The sequence below is a fragment of the Ovis aries genome, chromosome 16 (genome assembly GCF_016772045.2).
Source record: "Ovis aries strain OAR_USU_Benz2616 breed Rambouillet chromosome 16, ARS-UI_Ramb_v3.0, whole genome shotgun sequence".
NCBI classification, from domain to species: Eukaryota; Metazoa; Chordata; class Mammalia; order Artiodactyla; family Bovidae; genus Ovis; species Ovis aries.
Window position 1 is genome coordinate 13,916,235 of NC_056069.1, and position 25,277 is coordinate 13,941,511.

General features: G+C 40.7%; 1 protein-coding gene across 1 annotated transcript in view; it reads right to left on the minus strand.

Annotated features, from left to right (window-relative positions):
• NLN (neurolysin) overlaps positions 1-25,277 on the minus strand; it is a 95,805-nt gene that overhangs the window by 46,351 nt on the left and 24,177 nt on the right. The window contains exons 2-3 of the mRNA XM_004016928.6: positions 13,577-13,836; positions 9,877-10,025 (exon numbers count right to left, since the gene is read on the minus strand). Of these exons, the coding sequence (XP_004016977.2) occupies positions 9,877-10,025; positions 13,577-13,836 (409 nt within the window). The remainder of the gene's footprint in view (positions 1-9,876; positions 10,026-13,576; positions 13,837-25,277) is intronic.

Genomic DNA, 25,277 nt, shown 5'->3' on the forward strand with positions numbered 1-25,277 from the left:
AAATTATAAACTACAAGGCCAAAGTAAAATTTATTCATCATCTCTGGTGGTCTGTGAAAGCACACAGGTGATTATGAGGCAGTCCTTTTGGAAAACCTAAGTTCTTTTATGCTTTAGTGAGCTTCTGCTCATTTAAAGCAGAAAAAATGAAATAAAAAGCTAACCAGAATTTCCCTGCCTTGCATCAGAATCAAGTGTGCTGTACCACTTGAAATTGTGATAATAGGAATATTTGCATAATCTCATTCTGAGCGTTCTTTATGACTGAGTGGTCTTTTTCACAAAGCATCTTTCTTATCACAAAGCATCTGGATTTAATTTTCTACCGTTTGCTAACCTGGTTTCACTTGAGAGGCAAGAATAGAAAATAATGGGCAAATTCCGCACAAATGGAAGGTAGGACTCTTTTGCCAACATACCAAACAGGGACAGCTGGATAGAACACCAGCAAAAGGCTTCCAGTGCTTCAAAAATGCCTATCATTTGGCAAGAAAGATCAAGGGACCATGACAAGCTGCATATGAACAAGTATCTGGGGAAAATGAGCTAGGATATCACAAAGAGGAGGAGAGCTGGACAACACCTGTGAGCCTGCGTGCAGCAATGCACACAACACTCTCTAAAAAGGACCGAGGGCCCTGGAGGAAGAGCAGAAAACTCCCCTGGCCACAGCAAGGTAATAAACACACCAGATGTTTCTTTAAAACAGGCGGCAGAATACACATGGCACATCTGGGTGGCTGGTTAGTTTCTGGTCCCTGGGAGGAAGGAGGCTCCAGACAGATTCGGCAGGTGCAAAGGCTCTAGTGTGGCTGAGAGCTGATGAGGGACTTTGGTTTGTAGAGCCTTAGCACCCTCTCAGCTTCAGAGACCGAAGAGGGCTGCATTCGCTCTCCCTGAAAGACTTGGGCTGTTCACCTCAAGCTTTGTATCTTCCCACCTAATCACGTCTTTAAAATGCTCAGCTTTAGAGCTTGCATGTTAGACTGTTGATAGAGTTCTTGCTGCAACACGTCTGCAATTTCTTACATTCTGTTGCAGCAGGTAAACAGAGTTGTACTTTAACCGAGGGTACGATTGGGGGTGGCCAAAAAGTTCGTTCAGGTTTTCCTGAGAGATGGTATCAATCCAATCCAATCCTTAATACAGCAATTTGTATCTCACTTTACCTACAAAAAGTACTTTGTGCCATAGTACTAAAGTACTTATTGTACGTACATTACTCACAGTCTCCTCTGAGTTTATTCCCCGTGGAGGCAGAGAACAGTTAGACTTCTTTTCCCACAATAATCCTTTCTGCGTCCCTGGAGAATTTCTGAGCATGTTGGTATGAGTGGAGGTGGAACCCTCTCACCTGGTATTGGCACACACTGGGATGCCAGCAGCAGGTGGCTCAGGGCCAAGACACCCGGAACGGCGAGGGAGACAGCTGAGCTGGGGGCTGATCCCTCAGAGACGGCCAGTCGCTCAAATTACAGTGTTCATACAGATTTCTGATGAACGTGGGCTGGCTGAGGCTGGCTTTAACAGCGCCAGGAAGTCTGTCCTGAGATATGGGGCATGGCAACAAGAGTCCCCAGACAGGATGACACTACGGCTTGTAAGGCTGGGGAGAATCTAGGCAGTAGTTGTGTGCAGTGGAAGAGAGGAAAAAACAATCCCTGGTGAGAAGGGCCTGGCAAAGGCCAGGTACACTGTGAAGAACCCAAGGGGGCAGGCTGAGATCCAGGGCAGAGGGCCTTCCCATCTGGCAGTGGAGAGGCACAGAGCTGGGTAGCCGCGTGGGTTCTCAGGTTCCTGGCATTCACCTGGTCACAGGTGGCCCTGAGCTTAGGACAGAGGCTCATCAGAGGCCTCACCAGCAGACGTAAGCAGAATTCTTCCTCTCCTCCTGTGCTTGATCAGCAGGTGCCCTCACACTCAGAGGGCTGGACTGGACATATCTGGTGGTTGCAGCGTGCTATCTCAGAGAGCCTAGAAGGGCGCTCAGCACAGTAAACTTAAAACTCCAGGCCTAAATTAGGTAACTACGTATTCTCCCCAAATAGGTAACCCACGTGTCAACAGGTAGAAGGATGTTCTGAGAAAAATCAGTTCTGAATTAGGTACAGGTAAAAATGACCAAACTACATGTACTGAAATATTTGACTTACCACAAAAATGACATTTAACAAAAGTCTGATTCGATTATACCCAGACACCCTTTGCCTTTCGGACTCGAGGTCCTGGGAAATTTCTAGACGTCTCTGGTAGGAGTAAAGCACGTCTAAAATGTGCTTTGAAAGCACATTCCTATCCCAGAGCTGATCATAATAATATTCTCCCTTATAATCTCCAGGCAAGGTCAGAATTACTGCCCAAGGATTTTCTAAGAGGGAATCAGCCGACACTTCGAGACGGCTCTGATCCAACTGTATCTTCCTTCCTGAAAAAGATTTTAATCTCCTTGAACTTGAACCAGGTCTCAGGCCTCTTTGGTGTGGGCAGGCGGGGGCCAAAGTTCTCTGAAGTCATTTTCAAATTTATATAATCTGACAGCAGATCTTGCTATATTATTTAAAAAATTTTTTTATTTTATACTGGAGTATGGCCAGTTAACATTGTTAATTGTCAGGTGGTCAGCAAAGGGAGTCAGCCTTACATACACATGTATCCATTCTCAGGGGATCTTACTTTAAACTCTGTGTAACAAGATTAGTTTTCCCCAACTTCCTTCTGTGACTAAGAACTTTTATATACAAGTATGAGCACATAAACACACATACTCTTACATGGATGCTTTTGAGCTTCCCTGGTGGCTCAGTGGTAAAGAATCTGCCTGCCAAAGTAGGAGACATGGGTTTGATCCCTTGGTCAGGAAGATCTCCTGGAAAAGGAGATGGAAACCCAGTCCAGTATTCTTGCCTATGAAATCCCATGGACAGAGGAGTCGGGTGGGCTACAGTCTATGGGGTTGCAAAAGAGTCAGATAAGACTTGACTGAACTAAGTAACAAAATACTCACTTCACAGATAAGAAAACTGAGGTTAAATTACTTCCTCAATATCCCACAGCTGATTAGCTGTAAAAGTGGGGATAGAAATAAATTCTTCTGTATTTGCAATGTCTTTCCCTTTCTTCTGCTTCTCATTTTGGTTTCTTTTTTCAATCACTTTTACTTGCTGTATTGGGGAAGCAATGGAAACAGTGACAGACTTTATTTATATGGGCTCCAAAATCACTGCAGATGGTGACTGCAGCCATGAAATTAAAAGACACTTGCTCCTTGGAAGGGAAGCTATGACCAACCTAGACAGCATATTAAAAAGCAGAGATATTACTTTGACAACAAAGGTCTGTATGTCAAAAGTCAAAGCTGTGGTTTTTCCAGTGGTCATGTATGGATGTGAGAGTTGGACCATAAAGAAAGCTGAGCACCAAAGAATTGATGCTTTTGAACTGTGGCATCGGAGAAGACTCAAGAGTCCCTTGGACTGCAAGGAGATCCAACCGGTCTGTTCTAAAGTGAATCAGTCCTGAATATTCACTGGAAGGACTGATGCTGAAGCTGAAGCTCCAATTCTTTGGCCACCTGATGCGAAGAACTGACTCATTGGAAAAGACCCTGATGCTGGGAAAGACTGAAGGCAGGAGAAGGGGATGACAGAGGATGAGACGGTTGGATGGCATAACAGACTGATGGACATGAGTTTGAGCAAGCTCCGGGAGTTGGTGATGGACAGGGAAGCCTGGCATATTGCAGTCCATGGATCGCAAAGAGGTTGCTCGGACAGGACTGAGAGACTGAACTGAACTGATACTTACTGTCAGGTTTTGTGCTACCATGGTGAGGAGGGCGTTCTCAGGCAGCTGCCTGCACTCTGCGCAGGAGGGCTGCAGAAAGGCCTGCTTGCTGACTCCTATACGCTGTCACAAGAGTCTGCTTTTGTGTAGGCCACAGGCAGAGTGAGAAACCGCACTACATGAGGACACATTTAGACAGGGACTAGTTCTGTTCTATTCAACATCATTTATGGAGCTCCAATTAAGGTCAGGCACTAGGGAAACAAGACAGACTATCTCCTTGAAGCGCTTTAAGTCCCACAGAGGAAGAAAAGATACAATAGTAAACAGTGGTAATCTGCAGTGAGTGAGAAGAGAGGGGAGTACTTGGGAAGCACAAGAGGACATTGGGCTAATGGGGAAACTAAGGCAAGGAAGTTGATGCTTTATATTGGATCTATTGACATTGAAGAGTCTGACAAAGGTACAAGTTTCAATGTATTATGACCAATGACTAGACTTGTACATTTCAAAATCAAGAAGGCATGGTGAAATAAAGTGAAGTCGTTCCATTGTGTCCGACCCTTAGCGACCCCATGGACTGCAGCCTACCAGGCTCCTCCATCCATGGGATTTTCCAGGCAAGAGTACTGGAGTGGGTTGCCATTGCCTTCTCTGATATATATTTTGAAAACAAATTAAATCCATCCTTAAACTTATGAAACGGAATATTAAAACACTGTTGCCTTTATCTATGTAATAGGTCACCATTCCCTTGAATTCTGTGTTAAATATCTTCTTCTAGTTTTACCACTTACATTTACATTGTTTGGATCTGCCCCAGTGGCTCAGCACTAAAGAATCTTCCTGCAATGCTGGAGACTTGGGTTTGATTCCTGGGTCAGGAAGATCCCCTGGAGAAGGAAATGGCAACCCAATCCAGTATTCTTGCCTAGGAAATCCCATGGACAGAGGAGCCTGGCAGGCTATAGTCCATGGGGTCACAAAAGTGTTGGACATGACTTAGGGACAGCACACTAAAATCCCACTAAATACATTGTTTACTTTTGCTCCTTTTGGCCTTTTAAAATGATATCTCGTTGTATGCAGTGTTATGGAGTTTCTTTTTTTCATTTGTTGTTACTAAGATTTTCCTCTACCTTTAGAAAAGGCAGAGGAACCAGAGATCAAATTGCCAACATCTGCTGGATCATAGAAAAAGCAAGAGAGTTCCAGAAAAACATCTACTTCTGCTTTATTGACTCTGCCAAAGTCTTTGACTGTGTGGACCACAGCAAACTCTGGAAAATTCTTAAAGAGATGGGAATACCAGACCACCTGACCTCCCTCCTGAGAAATCTGTATGCAGGTCAGGAAGCAACAGTTAGAACTGGACATGGAACAGCAGACTGGTTCCAAAAAGGAAAAGGAGTCCATCAAGGCTGTATATTGTCACCCTGCTTATTTAACTTATATGAAGAGTACATCATGAGAAACGCTGGGCTAGAGGAAGCACAAGCTGGAATCAAGATTGCCAGGAGAAATATCAATAACCTCAGATATGCAGATGACACCACCCTTATGGTAGGAAACAAAGAAGAACTAAAGAGCCTCTTGATGAAAGTGAAAGACGAGAGTGAAAAAGTTGGCTTAAAACTCAAAATTCAGAAAACTAAGATCATGGTATCCGGTCCCATCACTTTATGGGAAATAGATGGGGAAACAGTGGAAACAGTGGCAGACTTTATTTTCTTGGGCTTCAAAATCACTGCAGATGGTGATTGCAGCCATGAAATTAAAAGATGCTTACTTCTTGGAAGGAAAGTTATAACTAACCTAGACAGCACATTAAAAAGCAGAGCCATTACTTTGTCAACAAAGGTCCATTTAGTCAAGGCTATGGTTTTTCTAGTAGTCATGTATGGAAGTGAGAGTTGGACTATAAAGAAAGCTGAGCACTGAAGAACTGATGCTTTTGAACTGTGGTGTTGGAGAAGACTCTTGCACGTCCCTTGGACTGCAAGGAGATCCAACCAGTCCATCCTAAAGGAAATTGGTCCTGAATACTCATTGGAAGGACTGATGGTGAAGCTGAAACTCCAATCCTTTGGCCACCTGATTTGAAGAAGTGACCCATTTGAAAAGACCCTGATGCTGGGAAAGATTGAAGGCGGGAGGAGAAGGGGATGACAGAGGATAAGATGGTTGGATGGTATCACCAATTCGATGGACATGAGTTTGAGTAAACTCCAGGAGTTGGTAATGGACAGGGAGGCCTGGCATGCTGCAGTCCATGGGGTCACAAAGAGTCAGACGTGACTGAGCGACTGAACTGAACTGAAGATTTAATCATGCTGTTGCATGTTGCTGTGGTTTATTTTATTCACTACTATAAAACATTCTATTGTAAATATATTACAGGGTATTGACCCATTTTCCTTTTGATGGAAATCTGAGTTGTTTCAGTGTTTTGCTATTATAGATCAGATTGTTATGAATACATGTTCAATTTCACCTGTGGACAAATGGAAACTATTTTTAGGTAAATGCTGAAGTGGGCGTGGGGAGGGTGTGCCACGTTACAGAGAATGTAAGATCCAACTTCATAGGATTAGATTTTTTTCTGAATTAGTTATTACTATTATTTAAAAAATCAGTTTACACATGTACTAGCAGTGCACAAATATTCCCATTGGTTCCTGTCTGCACAGATACTTGGCACTGTCAGACTTTCATTTTTGTCAATCTAGTCAGTGAAGAATCTGACTGCAGTCTTTATTTGAACTTCCCTGACTTAATGAGGTTAAGCATTTTTTTCATGTTTAATTGCCATTTGTGTTTCATCTGAACTACCTTCCATGTCATCTGCTCACTTTTCTATTGGGATGCTTGTCTTTTTTACTGATTAAAGTATTACCTTATATATCGTAGGTACTAATGCTTTGCTAGTTTCATGTTTTGCAAATTTCTTTTTTTAGTATTTGAATTTTTTTTTGTATTAGTGTTTTTTCACTTTATTAATAGAAGTTCTTTATTTTAATGTAGTCATGTTTATCAGACTTATAGTTAGCACTTTTGGTGTCTTTTTTAAAGAAATACTTCCCGGCTCAGATGTCATGAAGGTTTATTTCTATATAAACTGCCAGAAGCTTTAAGTTTAGTCTTTTAAGACTTTAATCCATTAGGGATTGTTTTTCATTTGGTTGTGAGGAAGCAATACGATATTTTTTGCCCCACATGGATAGCCCATGTCCTTGCATCAATTACTGAAGGCCTGTTTTTTTAATTTGTTACCATTTCTTACTTCAGTTTAAGGAACATTTACTAAATATTTACTGTACTTTGTACCAGGCACTCTGCCAAAGATGCAAAATAAAACCAAATGTGACACCTTTTTCCCTTGAGGGCTTTCACATAAAGTCTACGTGACTTCTGGCAAGTATTTACCAACCACTTCCATGACCTGGAGAAGGAACGGCGACCCACTCCAGTATTCTTGCCTGGGAAATCCCATGAAGAGGAGCCTGGTGGGCTACAGTCCATGGGATTGCAAAGACTTGGACATGACTGAAAGACTAACACTTTCACTTTTTTTCCATGACTCTTGGAAAGTTACCATTTCTGAGCCTTAGTTTCTCTACTGATAAAAAGGGATACTTCACAAGATTGGTATGAGAGTTAAGCTAGATAACTATATTGCTACATAACTGTAAAGTAGCATCACTAGTCACGCTTGGGAAGGAAGTAGGAAGGCTACAATATGCTGGTTAGTCTCATGCCTTACTATGATTTCATCCATCATTTAGTCAAGAACTTGCTTATTTTAAAGGTTGCGAAACAAGACTGTGAATCTGATGATGCTCCCTAGGCTGTAATGTGGTGTCCCTTGAATCTGGGAGATTGTCGTGACTAGTCAGTCAACATGGTTTTGCAGAAGTGATGCTATGTGACTTCTGAGGTCATACAGTGCAGTGCAGCTTCTGTGTAGAACATGCTGTAACATCCGTGTTGAAGCCTTCTGTCTCCAGGAAAAGAAGTCCTACTGCCTGATGCTGCCATGCTGGGAGGAAGTCCAAATTAGTCCACAGAGAGACACTGCATGGAAGTGCCCTGAGGGGACACGAAAACAGAGATATCTGGCTGGTCTACGTGCTCCAGCCACCGTGGCCTGAAATCACACGCAAGACTCCAAGCCTGAGCTGCTCAACCGACACTTTCCTGAATTCCTGACCTACACAAACTATGAGAGAAGATGAAATGACTGGTACTATTTTCAGTCACTAAGTTTTAGAGTTACATGTTATATATATACATCCACAGATAACTAGAATGCTTACTGGGCACAGATTTTGCATTAACGAACTGTGAAAAAAAGTAATTTCATGCTTCCATTCATCAATCTTAAGTGAAAAATAACAGGAGCTTAGTTATATCTAACTAAGATAATACATTTGATTATTGGCTACATTGGTGGTACCTTGAGATTATTATTTAGCGCAACCTCGTTCAGGTAGAGCAAGGCTGAAATTGATGACTCTACATAAATGTAAAATCCTATTACTCAGTCTAATGAAGGCTTTATGTATTGTATCATGGTTGCTCTATTTTTACTTAGAGGAAAGTTAAAGGAAAAAATAAACAGAAGACTTAAATACATCTAACTTTGTCAGGTATGAATGGTGTGAGATTTACCATCTATTCAAGCATCCAACTCTAGCAAAGAACTGAAACTGATAGTTCTAAATTTTTTAAAATACCAACTGAAAAATATTACTATTTGTCAAGGTAGGTATTTAAATTTACCAAATAAGGTCTAGTACATAAACAAGCACAATGGTTATTTAGTGGGATCAGAGGCCAATACATACAAAATATAAAAGTTTAACAAAGAAATCTAAAGTGACAAACCTCCCAGATCTTGATGATATTTATAGGAAATCAGAGAAGGTGGAAAGGTAACAAAAACAGTGGACTCAATTAATAACATTAAGATTGCATACCTTTTTGAGGCTAGAAAATCCCAAATGGGAACTCAGAAGTCAGGATAAAAAAATGCTTAATCAAAGAAAATTAGAAAATACTAGGGAAAATTTCTATAGTACATATATAATATCCAGATAGAAAAGAAATTAGATTATTCTGGGATGCAATAAAAATCAGAAACTATAAGGGCCATGATTTGTATAGAATAACAACTGGAGTCAAAAGTTGAAAAGAGAACAATTTAGTAAAAAATAGTCAGAGTTATTTTATGTTATTTTTAAAGTGCCAAAGATGAACAATTATGAGTCATCATAGATGAACACAAATTAAGGGTGAAAAATGTCTGACATGAAAAAATAGCACATGTCTTACATGTCTAAATAAATTTTTGATTACACATGCCACACTGAATTACAAATAAAAAATTTGAAATAAAACAGCTTTTAATTTCAATTCTTGTCATAATTTGCTAAAAAGAAAACAATCTTAGAGATTTTGCATATGCAACATGCAAAATTAACAAAAATGCCTAGGACTGTAAAACCTTGGTTGTTTTCCAAACAAATTGCTGAGAACCATGAAAATAAAAATTCAAAGCAAAGACATGATGAAAATGCTAGGAAGCAAATCAACATTGGTGATGAAAAGAGTGAAAACACTCAAAGGAGACCCACCTAGAGATTTCATAATCCATAATTTCTGTGAGTCCTGAGAAATGTAAGAATGACAGAGAGGAATGTCTCCGGCATGCAGAATCAAACAGTAAGTCATCAGTTTTACGGCCAAAACCACATGATTATTTATAGACAACTCAACTCCATTTGAGCTGCAATTTTTTAAAAATTCAAAGAAGTTTTTTCATTAAACTATTAAAGTTCATGATAGTTAAAAAGTCTTAGATTTATAGATGTACACTCTTTTATTATACTTGGTCTTAAAATTTTTAAATGAATGTAATTAGTAGCTCAACATAAACCTAAGTGGCATAATATAACACTATGTTGTGCCCTCTATTATAATAATTAGAAACAAAATCTAGGCACATTCAAATACTTTTTATCATTGGTTAAAGGCTTTTCTGTCTTTATTGGTTTTTTTTTCCCCTCTTAAAGGAGTTATAAGATCATTTACCTTTAAATGAACAATTCTCAGAAAGATATCTTGTCTCATGCTCATCTCAATATCAAAACGAGACAGTCTTTTGTCTGCTTCCGTACTTGCAGCTCGTACTTCTTTGTCAGAGGAGACATGTTGGGGAAAATCTAGCATGGTTCGTTCCACTGTTAATAGAGGAAAAAAACCACAAGGACTCATCAAGTTGGTGTTAAGAGAAAAACCTCATACATAGGTGAATGATTATCCTAATATACGTCTTTCATTATATATTTTCTCTAAAGGCTCCTAAGGCTTTTGAGAAACAGAGTCTAAAATAGGACTTTGCTATTCTAGGGGCATTGCTAAGAACAGTAAGGGTGTGCACTGAGGAATTAACGAAGTATGGTTAGAGTGCAATTTATTATCTGGGAATGTAGAGGGGAAACAAGATGTCCTTTTTAAAAAAAAATTTTTATTGGAGTATAGTCGACTTACAAAGTTGTGTTAGTTTCAAGAGTACAAAAAAGTGAATCAGTTACACGTATACATATAACCCCTCTTTTTTAGATTCTTTTCTCATATAGGCCATTACCAAGTATTAAGTAGAGCTCCCTGAGCTATACAGTAGGCTTATACTAGTATCTATTTTCTATATATATAGTACGGTGTATACATCAATCACAATCTTCCAATTTAAAAGATATAGTTCCCATACTGAGGCTTTTTATAGTCTCGGAGTTGGGGGTAGGGAACAGTACATAAAAAGATAAACAACAATACCAGGACAGAGCAGCGTAGCTGTCAAATGAACGGGACAGGAACTCAAAGGCAGCAATACCAAGGGCTGAGGCATTAAGCCGTGCCCGTGGAGAAGGCTGGACCTTAGAGGATGGGCGGGGCGAGAGGAAGAGCTCGGCTGGGGACTGCAGAAGTAGAGACCGCAAGCACGGGGACTGGCAAAACAAAGCATGTTTAAGAAACAAGCAGGTGGTTTAGAGGGATGGGTTTGTTTAGAAAAGTTCTTAACCTTTACTCTTAATCTAACCAAAGTCATGGACCCTCCCCCAAATGTAGGCATTCATACAAACATAAAAAGCTGCATTGCATATAATTTCAAATGATCCTCAGAAATCTCAATGGACATATCCAGTAAGCAGCTGAATATTGGGGCCCTTCCTGTTAAATGATAGTGGTAATGTCTTCTGTTCTCACTTTCCCATGTCAAACTTGGTAGTTGGATTTTTCAAACATTTGTATTTTGACTTTAATTAGGCAAAAATCTGATGTCTTGAAATAATCCATACTACAGCAAAAAAAAAAAAAAAAGGAGTATCGTTTACAGGGAAGTTGTGGCTATGTTGTGACAATTAACATATTTTAATTTTACTCTTTAGCACTTTGAAGGTATTGTAAATAGGTAAAATTTACACATGTGATATGTGGTAGATGGCAAAGCTACCCTTTACATACCAAGGAACTGTCCAGTTAAACAAGCTACCTTATGCATATCAGTCCTCTTATAACATGGTTACAAAGAAAGCTATAAAAATGCCACAAATACCTGAACAAATTCATAGTGTCTGTTTTTTAAAAAATTAGATAGTTATTTAAAAAAATCTATTCTGAAATTAAAACATTTTTATGATTAACCTATGAAGAGAAATTCACAGGAGAGGGAGAACAAATATCACAAAACTAAAGTTATATTTAAAAGATGCATGATTTGGGGAGAAAAAGCAGAATTTACGATCATTCTGTTTTAAAAGATTTTTTCCCCACCTATTTTTACATTTCTTAAATGCATAAGCTATTACCCTGGCACAGCATCATAGCCACAACTGACTGAAAATGTGAGCATGTGAACCAAGGACAAACCACTCACAAGGAGGAAGAGGCATGTGAAACTGCCTGCTGAGAAAGCTCTGCTGAATGGGGATCAACTTCCTTCTTCTGATCTTTTTCACTGAAGATTTTAAGTTCAAGCCTTGTAGCAAAATTTAGTGGCCATTAATGAGAGTGAAAAAAAAGTCACTGAGTCATGATTTTGTGTGACCCCATGGACTGTAGCCCAACAGACTCTTCTGTCTGTGGAATTCAGGCAAGAACACTAGAGTGGGTAGTCATTCCCTTCTCCAGAGGATCTTCCTGACCCAGGGATGGAACCCTGTACTGTATGCAGATTCTTTACCATTTGACCCACCAGGGAGAAGAGGGTGGTAGAAGGTGAGACGGATAGCATCAGCAACTCAATGCATATGAATTCCAGCAAACTCCAAGAGATAGTGAAGGACAGGGAAGCCTGTTATGCTGCAGTCCATGGGGTCACAGAGTCAGAAATGACTTAGTGACTGAACAAAAACGAGTGAAGAAACTGGTAGTAAGCGGCCAAAACTGAAACCGAAATGCAGAGGGAAGAGAAAGTAGTCAGCCAGTCCCTACGTCAGGGTAGGGCACAGGGTAGGGAACTCTTGGTATGGGTAAAGAGGTGATGTGGTCACTAGGGCTGCTTAAGATTTGGACAACCTTCCAAATTCCAGAATTCATACAGATGTTTATGATATTCAGTTATAGCTTATGTTCTTAGCCCAGTTACCACACAGCCAAGATTGTTTAGGCATAATTATCCTACAAAATTCTTCGGGATAACTGGCATGATTCTTTACTCCTTATAATTCAAAGGGTCTAATAGTTATATTGGGGGTTTCCTAGGTTGGGCAGTGGTAAAGAGTCCACCAGCAATGCAGGAGATGCAAGAGGTGGGTTCAATCCCTGGGTCAAGAAGATCCCCTGGAGCAGGAAATGGCAACCTTTTCCAGTATTCTTGTCTGGAAAATTCCAGGGACAGAGGAGACTGGTGGGCTGCAGTCCATGGGGCTGCAAAGAGTCGGACATGACTGAGCAACTGAACACACAATAGATTATAAAAATAATATATTTTAAGTGTAGGAAATATGGAAAATAGAGAAAAGTATAAAGAGTAAATTAAAAATCAACTATAAACTTAGTACCCAAGACATTGGACATTATTAAAATTTGTTTTCTTTCTCTGTCCTTTTAATGTTACTAAATACTGTTCCTAAACATGATTTTAATGCCTGTATACTATTCCAGAGGGTGAATGTACCATAATTTATTTAGCTATTCTACTAGTTGACACTTAGCAGTTAGCTGTTTCCAAGCTTTTGCTATGATACAGTACCTGTTTATACATAAATTTATACATGATTTTTCCTATATCTGGTTATTTCTTAAATTATACCTAAATGGGGAATTAATTATTGGACTAGGGTATGAACTTGTTAGGGCTTCCCTGAGAGCTCAGTGGGTAAAGAATCTGCTTGCAATGCAGGAGACCCCAGTTCAATTCCTGGGTCAGGAAGATCCCCTGGAGAAGGGATAGGTTACCCACTCCAGTATTCTTGGGCTTCCTTTGTGGCTCAGCTGGTAAAGAATCTGCCTGCATGTCTTAAAAAGTTTTGATAGATATTGCTCTCCAGAAAGCAGCTGTAACAAGAGTGTATATTTTATAGCACCTCAGGTCACATAATAAAATTTTTTACCTTAGGTAATATAATTCTAAGCAATTATGAATCATTAATCATTTAAGCAATTACAAATCATTATGTAAAAATCAATGTCTTGTAAAATTGGAAAATAAATTGTCGAGTCGGGAAGCATAAAATGGTTTATGATGCCCACAGAATGAAATATTAATATGTTTTTGCATCCTACTCACCTATATATTTCACTTCTACGTCTGCCAGTGCCTGCAAACAGTTCTCGTAAGTTACCTCCTTAATGTCAAGCATTCCAATAGCATCGTACACCTGTTTGGTCTGCGAGATGAGCTCCTCAGTTCTTGTTTTAATTTGCTCTGGTGAAAGATCCCATCTTAAAACATTCCTACCAGCTGCCATATAGGAAGACATTGCCTGAAGGGGAGACGTCTCTTCTCTTCCTAAAGTCATTCTGAATAAAATTCTGGAACCACCAACTCTAAAAACAATCAGAAAAGGATAAAAATTAGGCATTTTGTTGGTTCAAAGTCAACAGATAAATGTGTATTATTTAATTAAATTTTAAATTGGAAAGAACTTTTTATTCAAATTAAGCAAATTTCTTTCCGGTGAATACATATTCATGAAACTAAATGCTCTTGTATTTACTTGTTTTCTTGACTAGTTACAGAGTTAATGGAATTTGGACTTTCCAAACACTGAATTAGTTATGTAATTAAGTCAGAGAAATAAAGTTAGGTGTCAAAGATATAATATTGATAATTGTCCTTTATAAATTAAACCAGTAGTCTTTCTTTTTTTTTAATTTAAATTTTATTTTTTTACTTTACAATACTGTATTGGTTTTGCCATACACTGACATGAATCCACCACAGGCGTACATGAGTTCCCAACCCTGAACCCCCCTCCTACCACCCACCCCATATCATCTCTCTGGGTCATCCCAGTGCGCCAGCCCCAAGCATCCTGTATCCTGTATCGAACCTAGACTGGCAATTCATTTCTTACATGATAGTATACATGTTTCAGTGCCATTCTCCCAAATCATCCCACCCTCTCCCTCTCCCACAGAGTCCAAAAGTCTGTTCTTTACATCTGTGTCTCTTTTGCTGTCTAGCATACAGGGTCATCATTACCATCTTTCTAAATTCCATATATATGTATTAGTATACTGTATTGGTGTTTTTCTTTCTGGCTTATTTCACTCTGTATGATCGGCTCCAGTTTCATTCATCTCATTAGAACTGATTCAAATGTATTCTTTTTAATGGCTGAGTAATACTCCATTGTGTATATGTACCACAGCGTTCTTATCCATTCATCTGCTGATGGACATCTAGGTTGCTTCCATGTCCTGGCTATTATAAACAGTGCTGCAATGAACACTGGGGTACACGTGTCTCTTTCAATTCTGGTTTCCTCGGTGTGTATGCCCAGAAGTGGGATTGCTGGGCAGTAGTCTTTCTTATTTAAACATTTTTCTCTTGCTAATATTCACCTACTATGTATGTAAACTCAATATTTTGATATTCAGGAAGGAAGTATTTTCAAAATTATTTTTATATTGAACAATTTAAAAAACGTATTACCAAAATTTCATGTAAATCAACTATGTTGATATGAATTTATGACTTAAAAAATAAAATCTGGTAGATATTATCCTAAAGATAAAGGCAAAAAAAAATTAAAAATTATACCAATCCTTTAACCCCTTAAAATACTGAAACTAAAAATTGATGCCATATATTTGCATATATAGTTATAATATGGAATTCTTGAGCTTATAAATAAAAATATTATAATAGCTAACATTTATTGTGTTTAGGTACTGTACTGAATGTTTTTCAGTTAAAACTCACAATAACCCTATGAGGTAGATATTGTGGGGTTTTTTTTAGCCAGTTCAGTTCAGTTCAGTCGCTCAGTCGTGTCCGACTCTTTGCGACCCCATGAATCGCAGCATGCCAGGCCTCCCTGTTCATCACCAACTCCCAGAGTTCACTCAGACTCATGTCCATCGAGTCCGTGATGCCATCCAGCCATCTCATCCTCTGTCACCCCCTTCTCCTCCTGTCCCCAATCCCTCCCAGCATCAGGGTCTTTTCCAATGAGTCAACTCTTCACATGAGGTGGCCAAAGTATTGGAGTTTCAGCTTTAGCATCATTCCTTCCAAAGAAATCCCAGGGCTGATCTCCTTCAGAATGGACTGGTTGTATCTCCTTGCAGTCCAAGGGACTCTCAAGAGTCTTCTCCAACACCACAGTTCAAAAGTCAAGGGGGTTCTAAAACACAGAAAAGTTAAGTAACTTGCCCAAGGTCACAATGCTGGCGATATAGTGAGAACCTTGGACTACAAGGAGATCCAACTAGTCCATTTTAAAGGAGGTCAGTCCTGGGTGTTCACTGGAAGGACTGATGCTAAAGCTGAAACTCCAATACTTTGGCCACCTCATGCAAAGAGTTGACTCATTGGAAAAGACTCTGATGCTGGGAGGGATTGGGGGCAGGAGAAGGGGACGACAGAGGATGAGATGGCTGGATGGCATCACGGACTCAATGGACATGAGTTTGAGTGAACTCTGGGAGTTGGTGATGGACAGGGAGGCCTGGTGTGCTGCGATTCATGGGGTCGCAAAGAATGGGACATGACTGAGCGACTGAACTGAACTGAACCAAGAAGTAGAGAGCCAGAACCTACTCTTTTAACCAGAATACTAAACTTAATTCCTATTATCTTACAAGACCCCAAAACGACCTTATGAGGTAGGCAGGACAATATTCCCCTTTAATAGATGATGCAACTGAGGCTGAGAAAGGCTGAGTGACTGACTCAATGTCGTTTGTTCAACAAATACTTATAAGCATGCACTGTGTCTACTCCTTGTTACAGACACCAAAGACAAAAAGGCAAATTGACTGGGACCCTTCTATTTATAACATATATAATTTATAATATAGTGAAGACAAATTGATTAATAGTTAATTGTACTACACTGAGATGAGTTTTATAGGGTAAACAGGGAGAACTCTGAAATATCACAGAAGGAGCTTTTCTAGAAAGATTTTCTAAAAGGAACAATGAGCAAGCCAAGATGTGAACAATGTATAGAAATTATCCAAAGGTAAAGACTGTAAGGAATGAAAAATCTGAAAAGCTTAAGGATGGACTCGAGAATGAAGAGCCTTGGGAATCATTTAAGAGTTCAGACCTACTCTAAGAGTCACAACAAAACCACTGAAGGGTTTTAATCAGATGAGAGACGAGAAAAGACATGTGTTTTAAACAAATCACTCAAATTATAATGAGTTGAAATGTTTAGAAAAGAGGGCTCATTCCAGAGGAAAGCTGTGATGAGAACTGGGGCATAATATTATGGAATACCTCACTAGGAAACAGGGGAACTGGAGTGACTCAGAAGATGTTCAGGAAGTGAAGTCACTATGACTTGGTACTGAACGCATTTTAGGAAGAGGTGAGATGGTGTCTAGCCTTCTCTCTTTGAACTAGAGGGACAGACAGAGGCACCATTGCTAAACTAGGGAACGTAGACAAAGGAGGAGGCTCTCTGGTGGGACACAGAGAAATTCAGTTTTGGACGTGCCAAGTCTGAAGCGGCTGTGGTGCAAGTCAGCAAAATTCGTTACTGTTGAATGTAACTGGAGCGACATGGGTGGCTGAGCTGGCCCAGGGGAATTTGCAGAGGGAGAACAGACCAACCGGACTCTAACTCTAGTTTAATCATTGAAACGGAAGGAAAGAAAACCAAGTAGGAAGGGGCCAAGGAACTGTGAACAGTGAACAGTGAAAATGGGAGGGGTGGAGGACAGTGTGATGGATGAGTTTCAAGAAGACGCAAAGTCTCTGTTGAATTCAGCAACAGGAATGTCACTGGTGACTCTGGCAAGAGCAGTGTCAGCCAGGTGGAAGGGGTGGAAGTCAGATTACTACGACTGAGGGTATGGAGGTGAAGAACCAGACAGAGTGCACCTCAGCAACTCTGCATGGAGCTGGCTGTGAGAACTGAGGGGTTCTCTTTGTCTCTTTGTCTCAGCCAAAGACAAAGAAAGGTACATTATTAACATACGAGAAGCCTTAACCATCTGACCCCTTAACCGTCTCTCCTAATAACTGATGTCTCCTATGTGAAACATACTGGTTGATAGTTACACTCAAGACTGGCAGACTATTTTCCAATGTATTTCAACATTTCTCCTTCAACCAGCTGAGTTATATATTCACCAAGAGTCAAGTTTATTTGTTACAAAACTGTTTATACTTATTATACTCATTTTCATGTAACTGAAGTATTTAACTGATTAAATGTGTGCCAAAAGAATGATCTGTTGTTTAGGTCAACTACCTTGGGAACACTTTAAACATGACAGTTACTAAAAAGCCAACCAAAAAACCGCTGTTAGAGAAGATTTAAAACAGAACTACAAAGATTCAGCAGGTTTCTTAACTCAGATTACTTATGTGTGTCTGGAGTGCGCTTGCTTCACTTTAAAGAGACTGGAACTGGAAGTGCAAAGTAAGGAACGCCGATCAAGTGATTCACATTTAACAAAAAGGCCTTGTTCTTCCATCAAAATATTTTAAAATACTCATTTATGTTCTGTTTGAATATATTATTTGAGCAATTTGTGATTTTTAATGATTCTGTGTGAAACCAGTTTTTTAAATTACTTATTAAATGACATCTGGGTTTGGTTTGGGAAGATCCCCTGGAGAAGGGAACAGCAACCCACTCCAGTATTCTTGCCTGAAGAATCCCATGAACAGAGGAGAGCCTGGTGGGCTACCGTCCATGGGGTCACAAAGAGTTGGACACAACTGAGCGACTTCCACTCATTCACTCACTATTAAATGACATATGAAGTGGAACTTCCCTGGCGGTCCCATGGTTAAGACTGTACCTCCACTGCAAGGAGCATGGGTTTGACCTCTAGTTGGGGAACTAAGATCCCACATGCTGCATGGCTGGCCAAAAAAAAAAAAAGGGGGACATATGGGGCAAGGTGCTAATGGAGGTAGGAAGAAGTGGCATATGTCCCTGGGCAGAGCAAATTGTATGAGACAGGAAGAGAGACTGTAGTCTAAGCAGAATCATTGAAACAGGTAACATGGAAGTAGTTAGGCTATACTAAAAACGACTAGATGTCGGAATTTAAGAAACCAAAGGTTAACCCTGACGAGAACCACGATATTTTCCTGGAAGTGGATGGCTGATACAGTTGAAGAGTGCAAAGAACTGACAACCCGGTACTGGATGGACGGTCTTTGTGAATACTGGAGTCAGCAGTCTGATGGCTGGGCCTGGGAGCAGAGAAGAAGACTGAACCAGAAACTAAAATCATCAAAGAACGGAGAGGACCCACCAGGTGGGTGGGAGAGGACATCATGAGCAGGGTACTGTGAGCCTCAAAGGCGCTTTTACGGCGTGGTGAAGAGGTGCTGGCCTGTGAGCAGATCTGGGGGTAAGGAGGCAATCGGGAACAGAGAAGATATCAACCTTTCCTCCTTACTTTGTGATATGCGGTGTGGAAGAAAGAGGGATATGCGGAAATACTTTCCTCAGAGCTGAATGGATTTCAATAAATGTTAGGAGGAGAAAAGAGGATCCAAAGAATATGAAAAAAAGGAGGAGTCTGTTTCCCATGGGACAAGGGCTCTGGAAATAACAAAGGATCAGTCCAAGTACTTCCAATAGCTAAGCATGTGTTTTTTTTGTCCAGCTATTCACCTCTTCCCCTATCTGATCATATACAACTTTCTTCCCAGGCCCCATGCATCCCTGACCCTCAGCACTGCTGTGAGAGAAAGGGGTCTCATTCCTCCTGAGTCTAAATGAGCAGGCGGCTGTCCTTGACCACAGCTGGCATCCATCGTAGAGAATGAGTGGAACCTGACTTAAAGGATGAAATAAACACTGCGACTAGAAGAATAGAGGAAGGAAACCAAATATTTACTGACATCACCGATCCCTTAGATCAACTAATTCTGAAGCCTGACCTAGAGCTAGACTTTCCAGTTATGCGAGTCTATTGTTGAAAGCCAGTTTGAACGTGGTTTTACGCTATTTGCCTCAAACAGGATCCTAGCTGGAAAGGGAATGAAAACAGATAAAGGAATGAGCAGAGGAAAAAACAAGAAGAAATGAGCAGAGAAAAAAACAAGACATACAGAGGTCAGAGTATAAGACCTTCCAAGCCTGGAGGGTCTCCCAGGCTTGGTGGTGGCCTAAAATAACAGGGATGTGAAATGTAGTGTGTTGGCTGAAAATTTCCAAAATACATATTCCCACAATTCCTCATGGATACACAGAACGGAGGCCTTGAAGGAGTGAGCCATGACCATGACTGGCTGAACTTCCAAGGAAGTTGCAGGACAGATAAAGAGGCTGGCCATGGGATCACTGAGCTAAGGAATAGTAAGAGGGACAATGATGAGTAAAACATAAGATTTCTACATCCCAATACCCTGCTCCTTTCACCACCTCTTAGAACAAACCAACTACTATGGACACGTTTCATTAATGTTAAATAGCTTTAAAAGAAAATTATGTCAAACATCTCACTGATATGATGACTTCCTCTGGTTTTCATTTATTTCCTAACATTTATCGAAAGATGGAGCATTTGGTCACAGCACACCTGATCTTAACTTGGTTAAACTGATGAAGATGTCAGCAGCTCTATCTTGGCTGAATGGCTCTACCCATAATCACCCCTGTATGGCTTCTGTGGCAACTAACAAGAAGCTACCTTAAAGTGTAATGATTTCCTAAATAGATGTGCTAAGAAGAAAGGAACAGAAGTTAGAAATCATGATTTCATGGTCAACAGAACACATGAAAATTTTAATCTTATACCTTCTTTTCTCGTCTGGGATTCTGTCGTACTTCCATTTAAGATTTATAATTATTGTTACTGAAGAAGAGGAATGGAGCCAGAAGGATTCCCTAATACTTCTAACTAAAACATTTTGATCTATCGAGAACTTTTCTCCCTTCATGGTCTCTGCTTTCTCTCTTCCACTGTTTTTTCGCTGAGTATCCCTTCTTTGCTCCTTTCTTACGATTTCAATCTCGTTCGGTGTTTTGGACGCTGGTACCTTGATCTCTTCCCTTTGGTGTCTCTGCAGGAGAACTGCACTTGGGGAGGAAACCAGTGCGCCTGCTGTCATTCTAGCAACTGTGCTTGTACCCTCGAGGATCTAGTGAGGATTTTTTATTGAATTTTTGCAACTGAGAGCTACAAAATTTGAAAGCAGGCAACACACCGTGATCTTGTCTTTCTCTACAGGAGTTATTACATGCAGTTATGTGAACATGAAAATCTAGATTAAATCCAAGATTCCCACAGTCTAATTAAACTCTAGCTTTCCCGCCCCCTCTCCACAAACTCCCAGGCTATTACTTCAGTCCCAACCACACCTTCATTTTCTCCTCTGTCTTTGAAGCACTTTCAACACACAGCTCTGAATTTCTAACCAAGAAATAATACAAAATACCATAGTAGAATTGACAGGAAGACATGTTTGCTGGGACTCTAGTCTCCTGTGTCCAAAAACCAAATATTTAGGTGAAGAAAGCAAGCAGCACAGATTTTGACTGAGATTACCAGGCTAAAGAATTTTGTCTTGACAAATGAGCATGCCATTGTTACTGTGAGTTAATAATTGTCTGAAAAATTAGGCAAAATATTTTATGGAATGTACTTTCAGAAATGTTCTGATTGGGACTTCCCTGGTGGTGCAGGGGTTAACAATCCACCTGTTAATGCAGGGAACGCGGGTCCCATCCCTGGTCCGGGAAGATCCTACGTGCCACAGAGCAGCTAAGTCCTCACGCCACAGCTAGAGAGAAAGGTCCATGCCCTGAGAAGACAGATTGCGTGTACTGTACTAAGACCCAACAGAGCCGAAAATGAAGAAATATTTTAAAGAGAGAAATATTCTAATTTACTGGGTTCATTTTCTTTTGAAGCATAGTTTAAAGGCCCCCACGTCCTTCCACAAGGTGTCTTTGACTGTGTCAGTTCATACAGATCTGAGCTTGTATCACCTTTTAGCTGTGGCATCTGTTTTAGACACGAAATAACTGCCATCCACTTGTTCAATTGGCTGGTGTTGTATGCCAAATCAGACTAGGACTTTTCTAGCACAACAACCATTGTACTTATCTGGTGTCACAACCCTAGCATCTCGCTGAGCACACTGTAGATGCTTTATGTATTTGAAATGAGATGGTACTGACATGGCTGAAACATTATCACAACACCATCTCCCTTCATTATCACAAATAAACATCCATTCAGGAAAGTGTGTTTTCTTAGGGCCAGGACTAGTTGAAACTCCACGACGTAAAATGTCACAACTTCCATTTCCCCAGAATTTATATTTAATCCATGCTCCCATCCTTTCCCCATAATGTAGTAGTTATTTCTACTCTTCTTCTCTGGTTATTTTGTCAGAACCATGCCTTTTCAATCTTGATTCCCACTAGTCACAAAGTTGTCTTTTTCAGCCATTGATCTAACTGAATCACCCCCGCCTTACAACTTAGAAGCCACAGCTCAAGTCCAGGCTCCTTTCAGCAAAGCATACGGGACTCCTTAATTTTGGATTTCTTCAATGCCACATCCCAGCCGTGCAACTCCCCAAGGATCACTTGTTCCTTTAGGCACCTAGTGTTCTTCTACCTTGAAGCCTCGAGCCAGGTAGCACTTTATCCCCTACATCTATCCTTTCTAACACAGTAGCCACATGTGGTTATTTAAAGTAAACAAAAGAAAAAATGCAGTTCTTTAGTTGCACTAGGCCGTTTCAAATGCTCAGTAGCCACCATGGCAAGTGGCAACCATACTGGACAGCACAGACAGAGAACATCACCATCAGAGCAGAAAGGTCTAAATGACAGTGCTGTGCTAGGTGGTCTCCTTTTGGGAATGAGCGTATGCCCAGATCCTCCTGTTGGTATCCTTTATCTTTTCGACTTGTAAAGCAGTTCCCTGGTGTCTTCTTTGGAGGGAAGAAAGAACAGAGACAGTGAGGAAAGGAGGAGTCATTTGCCAAGTAGTTTCTATGTGTCCGACTCTTTGGGACACCATGGACTGTATAGTCCATGAAATTCTCCAGGCCAGACAACTGGAGTGGGTAGCCTTTCCCTTCTCCAGGGGATCTTCCCAACCCAGGGATCAAACCCAGGTCTCCTGCATTGCAGGCAGATTCAAGCTTCCCTGGTGGCTCAGCTGGTAAAGAATCCGCCTGCAATGTGGGAGACCTGGGTTTGATCCCTGGGTTGGGAAGATCCCCTGGAGAAGGGAAAGGCTACCCACTCCAGTATTCTGGCCTGGGGAATTCCATGGACTGTACAGTTCATGGGGTCACAAAGAGTCAGACACAACTGAGTGACTTTTACTTCCTATGTGTCAGGCAATGTTAAAAACACTTATTTAATCCTAACAACATTCTGAGAAATACGTCTGAGGAAGCACTATTTTCAAGAGCACCAGTGAAGTAAAAAAGACTATATAGTTCTTTCCACAAGAAGCAGGCAGGGCCAAAAGACACCAACAAGTATAATTAAAATATAAAAAACACTTCCTATGAGATTGTTTGTGTATGTGTTACTCACTCAGCTGTGTCCAACTCTTTGTGACCCCATGGACTGTAGCCCACCAATTTCCTCTGTCCATGGAATTCTCCAGACAAGAATACTGGAATAGGTTGCCATTTCCTGCTCCAGGGGATCTTCTCGACCCAGAGATTGAACCCAGGTCTTCTGCACTGACAGGAGGGTTCCTTACCACTGAGCCACCAGCGAAGCCCTTAGACCCATATGTCTAATACCTGCTGGATAACTCCACCTGGATATCAATGGGCACCTCAAATCCAATACATCTAAAATTAAAGAGACCAATCTTCTTTAGGTCCCAGAACCAAACCTGTCTTCCTCTTGTACTCCTAACTAGTAACAGGGGTATACTCAATGAAGATCACCAGTGTGCATTCAGTTGCCCACGTCCAAAACCTCAGACCACAGATGTCTTCTGATCTACTTTCCAGACTGTCTGTGGATAATCTTAAAAGGTTAAGTTTGATCATGGTGCTCCTTCAGTGGCATGGTTTAGGATCAAGTTCTCACTCCACAGGCTTCAGGATCAAGTTCAAGCTGCTTAATGGACAAGGCCCCCCGGATCTGCCCCCTTTCCATGGCTTTCTCAACCATCTTTCTGCCCTCAAATCTCTGCTCCAGGCATAAGTAACTACTTTCACATCTCCTGAAATTGTTAGGCTCTCTTCAGGCCTCTGCAGTGTTCTCCCTCTGCTGGGAACACCTTTCTTCTTCCTTACCTGAGGAACAACGCCTCTCCCACATCTCATTCATCTTTCAGATCTCAGTTCAGACTTCATCTTCTCCAGGAAGGCTTCTTTGACCACCTCCAGCTGTTTTAGAAATTCTTTCTCTGTGCTCTTAACCTATTCTACATGTCCAGTGAACAAAAGCACTCATCACACTGAAGACTACTCACCTACATACCCAGCTCTGCATTCACAGACTCTGAGCAGAGACTCGGTTTTAGTGATATCTTGTAGACCCTGAACCTATCATAGTTTGTGGTACGTGTACATTTTAACTGTAACAAGTTTACCCAAAATTTTTCTCTTAAAGTTATTTGGTTAGTATTTTCCTTCTATCTACATGTTTAATATAAAAGTAGTTCCATCTGAGAGTGTTTAACTTCCATGGAGCATTATACAGATCCCTATTTTGCATTTAGGGGATATAGACCAGATAGAAGGGCTTCCCAGGTGGCGTGAGAGGGAAAGAACCACCTGCCAGTGCAGGAGACACAAGAAATGCAGGTTTGATCCCTGAATTGGGAAGATCCTCTGGAGGAGGGCATGGCAACCAACTCCAGTATTCTTGCCTGGAGAATCCCATGGACAGAAGAACCCAGTAGGCTACAGTTTCATGGGGTCGCTAAGTGTTGGACATGACTGAAGCAACTCAGTGTGCACACACTCACGCAGACTAGACAGAATAGCAAATATTGGATAATCAAGTATCCTGAATACTGCTAATATTTTTCTTCTGAATGAACTGTTGCCACTGGGGAATCAGATTCAGGAGCAGTATTCACCAGCTAGTTATTGAGCCTCCCAGTTTGCATATTTACATCAGGATTGCCAGGAGAAAACATCAACAACCTCATATATGTAGATGATACTATTCTAATGGCAGTAAGCAAAGACAAACTAAAGAGCCTCTTGATGAAGGTGAAAGAGGAGAGTAAAAAAGCTGGCTTGAAACTCAACATTCAAAAAACTAAGATCATGGCATCTGGTCCATCACTTCATAGAAGGGGAAAAACTGGAAGCATTGACAGATTTTATTTTGTTGGGATCCAAAATCACTATGGACAATGACTGCAGCCATGAAAGACCCTTGCTCTTTGGGATGAAAGCTATGACAAACCTAGACAGTATATTATAAAGCAGACACATCACTCTGCCAACAAAGGCCTGTATAGTCAAAGTTATGGTTTTTCCTGTAGTCACATATGGATGTGAGAGTTGGACCATAAAGAAGGCTGAGTGCTCAAGAACTGATGCTTTCAAACTGTGGTGCTGGTGAAAACTCTTTATAGAGTCCCTTGGACAGCAAGAAGATCAAACCAGTCAGTCCTCAAGGAAATCAACCCTGAATATTCATTGGAAGGACTGATGCTAAAGCTCCAGTACTTTGGCCACCTGATGCAAAGAGCTGACTCATTGGAAAAGACCCTGATGATAGGAAAGATTGAAGACAAAATGAGAAGGGGGCAGCAGAGGTTGAGATGGTTAGACAGCATCATCGATTCAATGGACATGAGTCTGAGCAAACTCTGGGAGATAGTGAAGGACAGGGAAG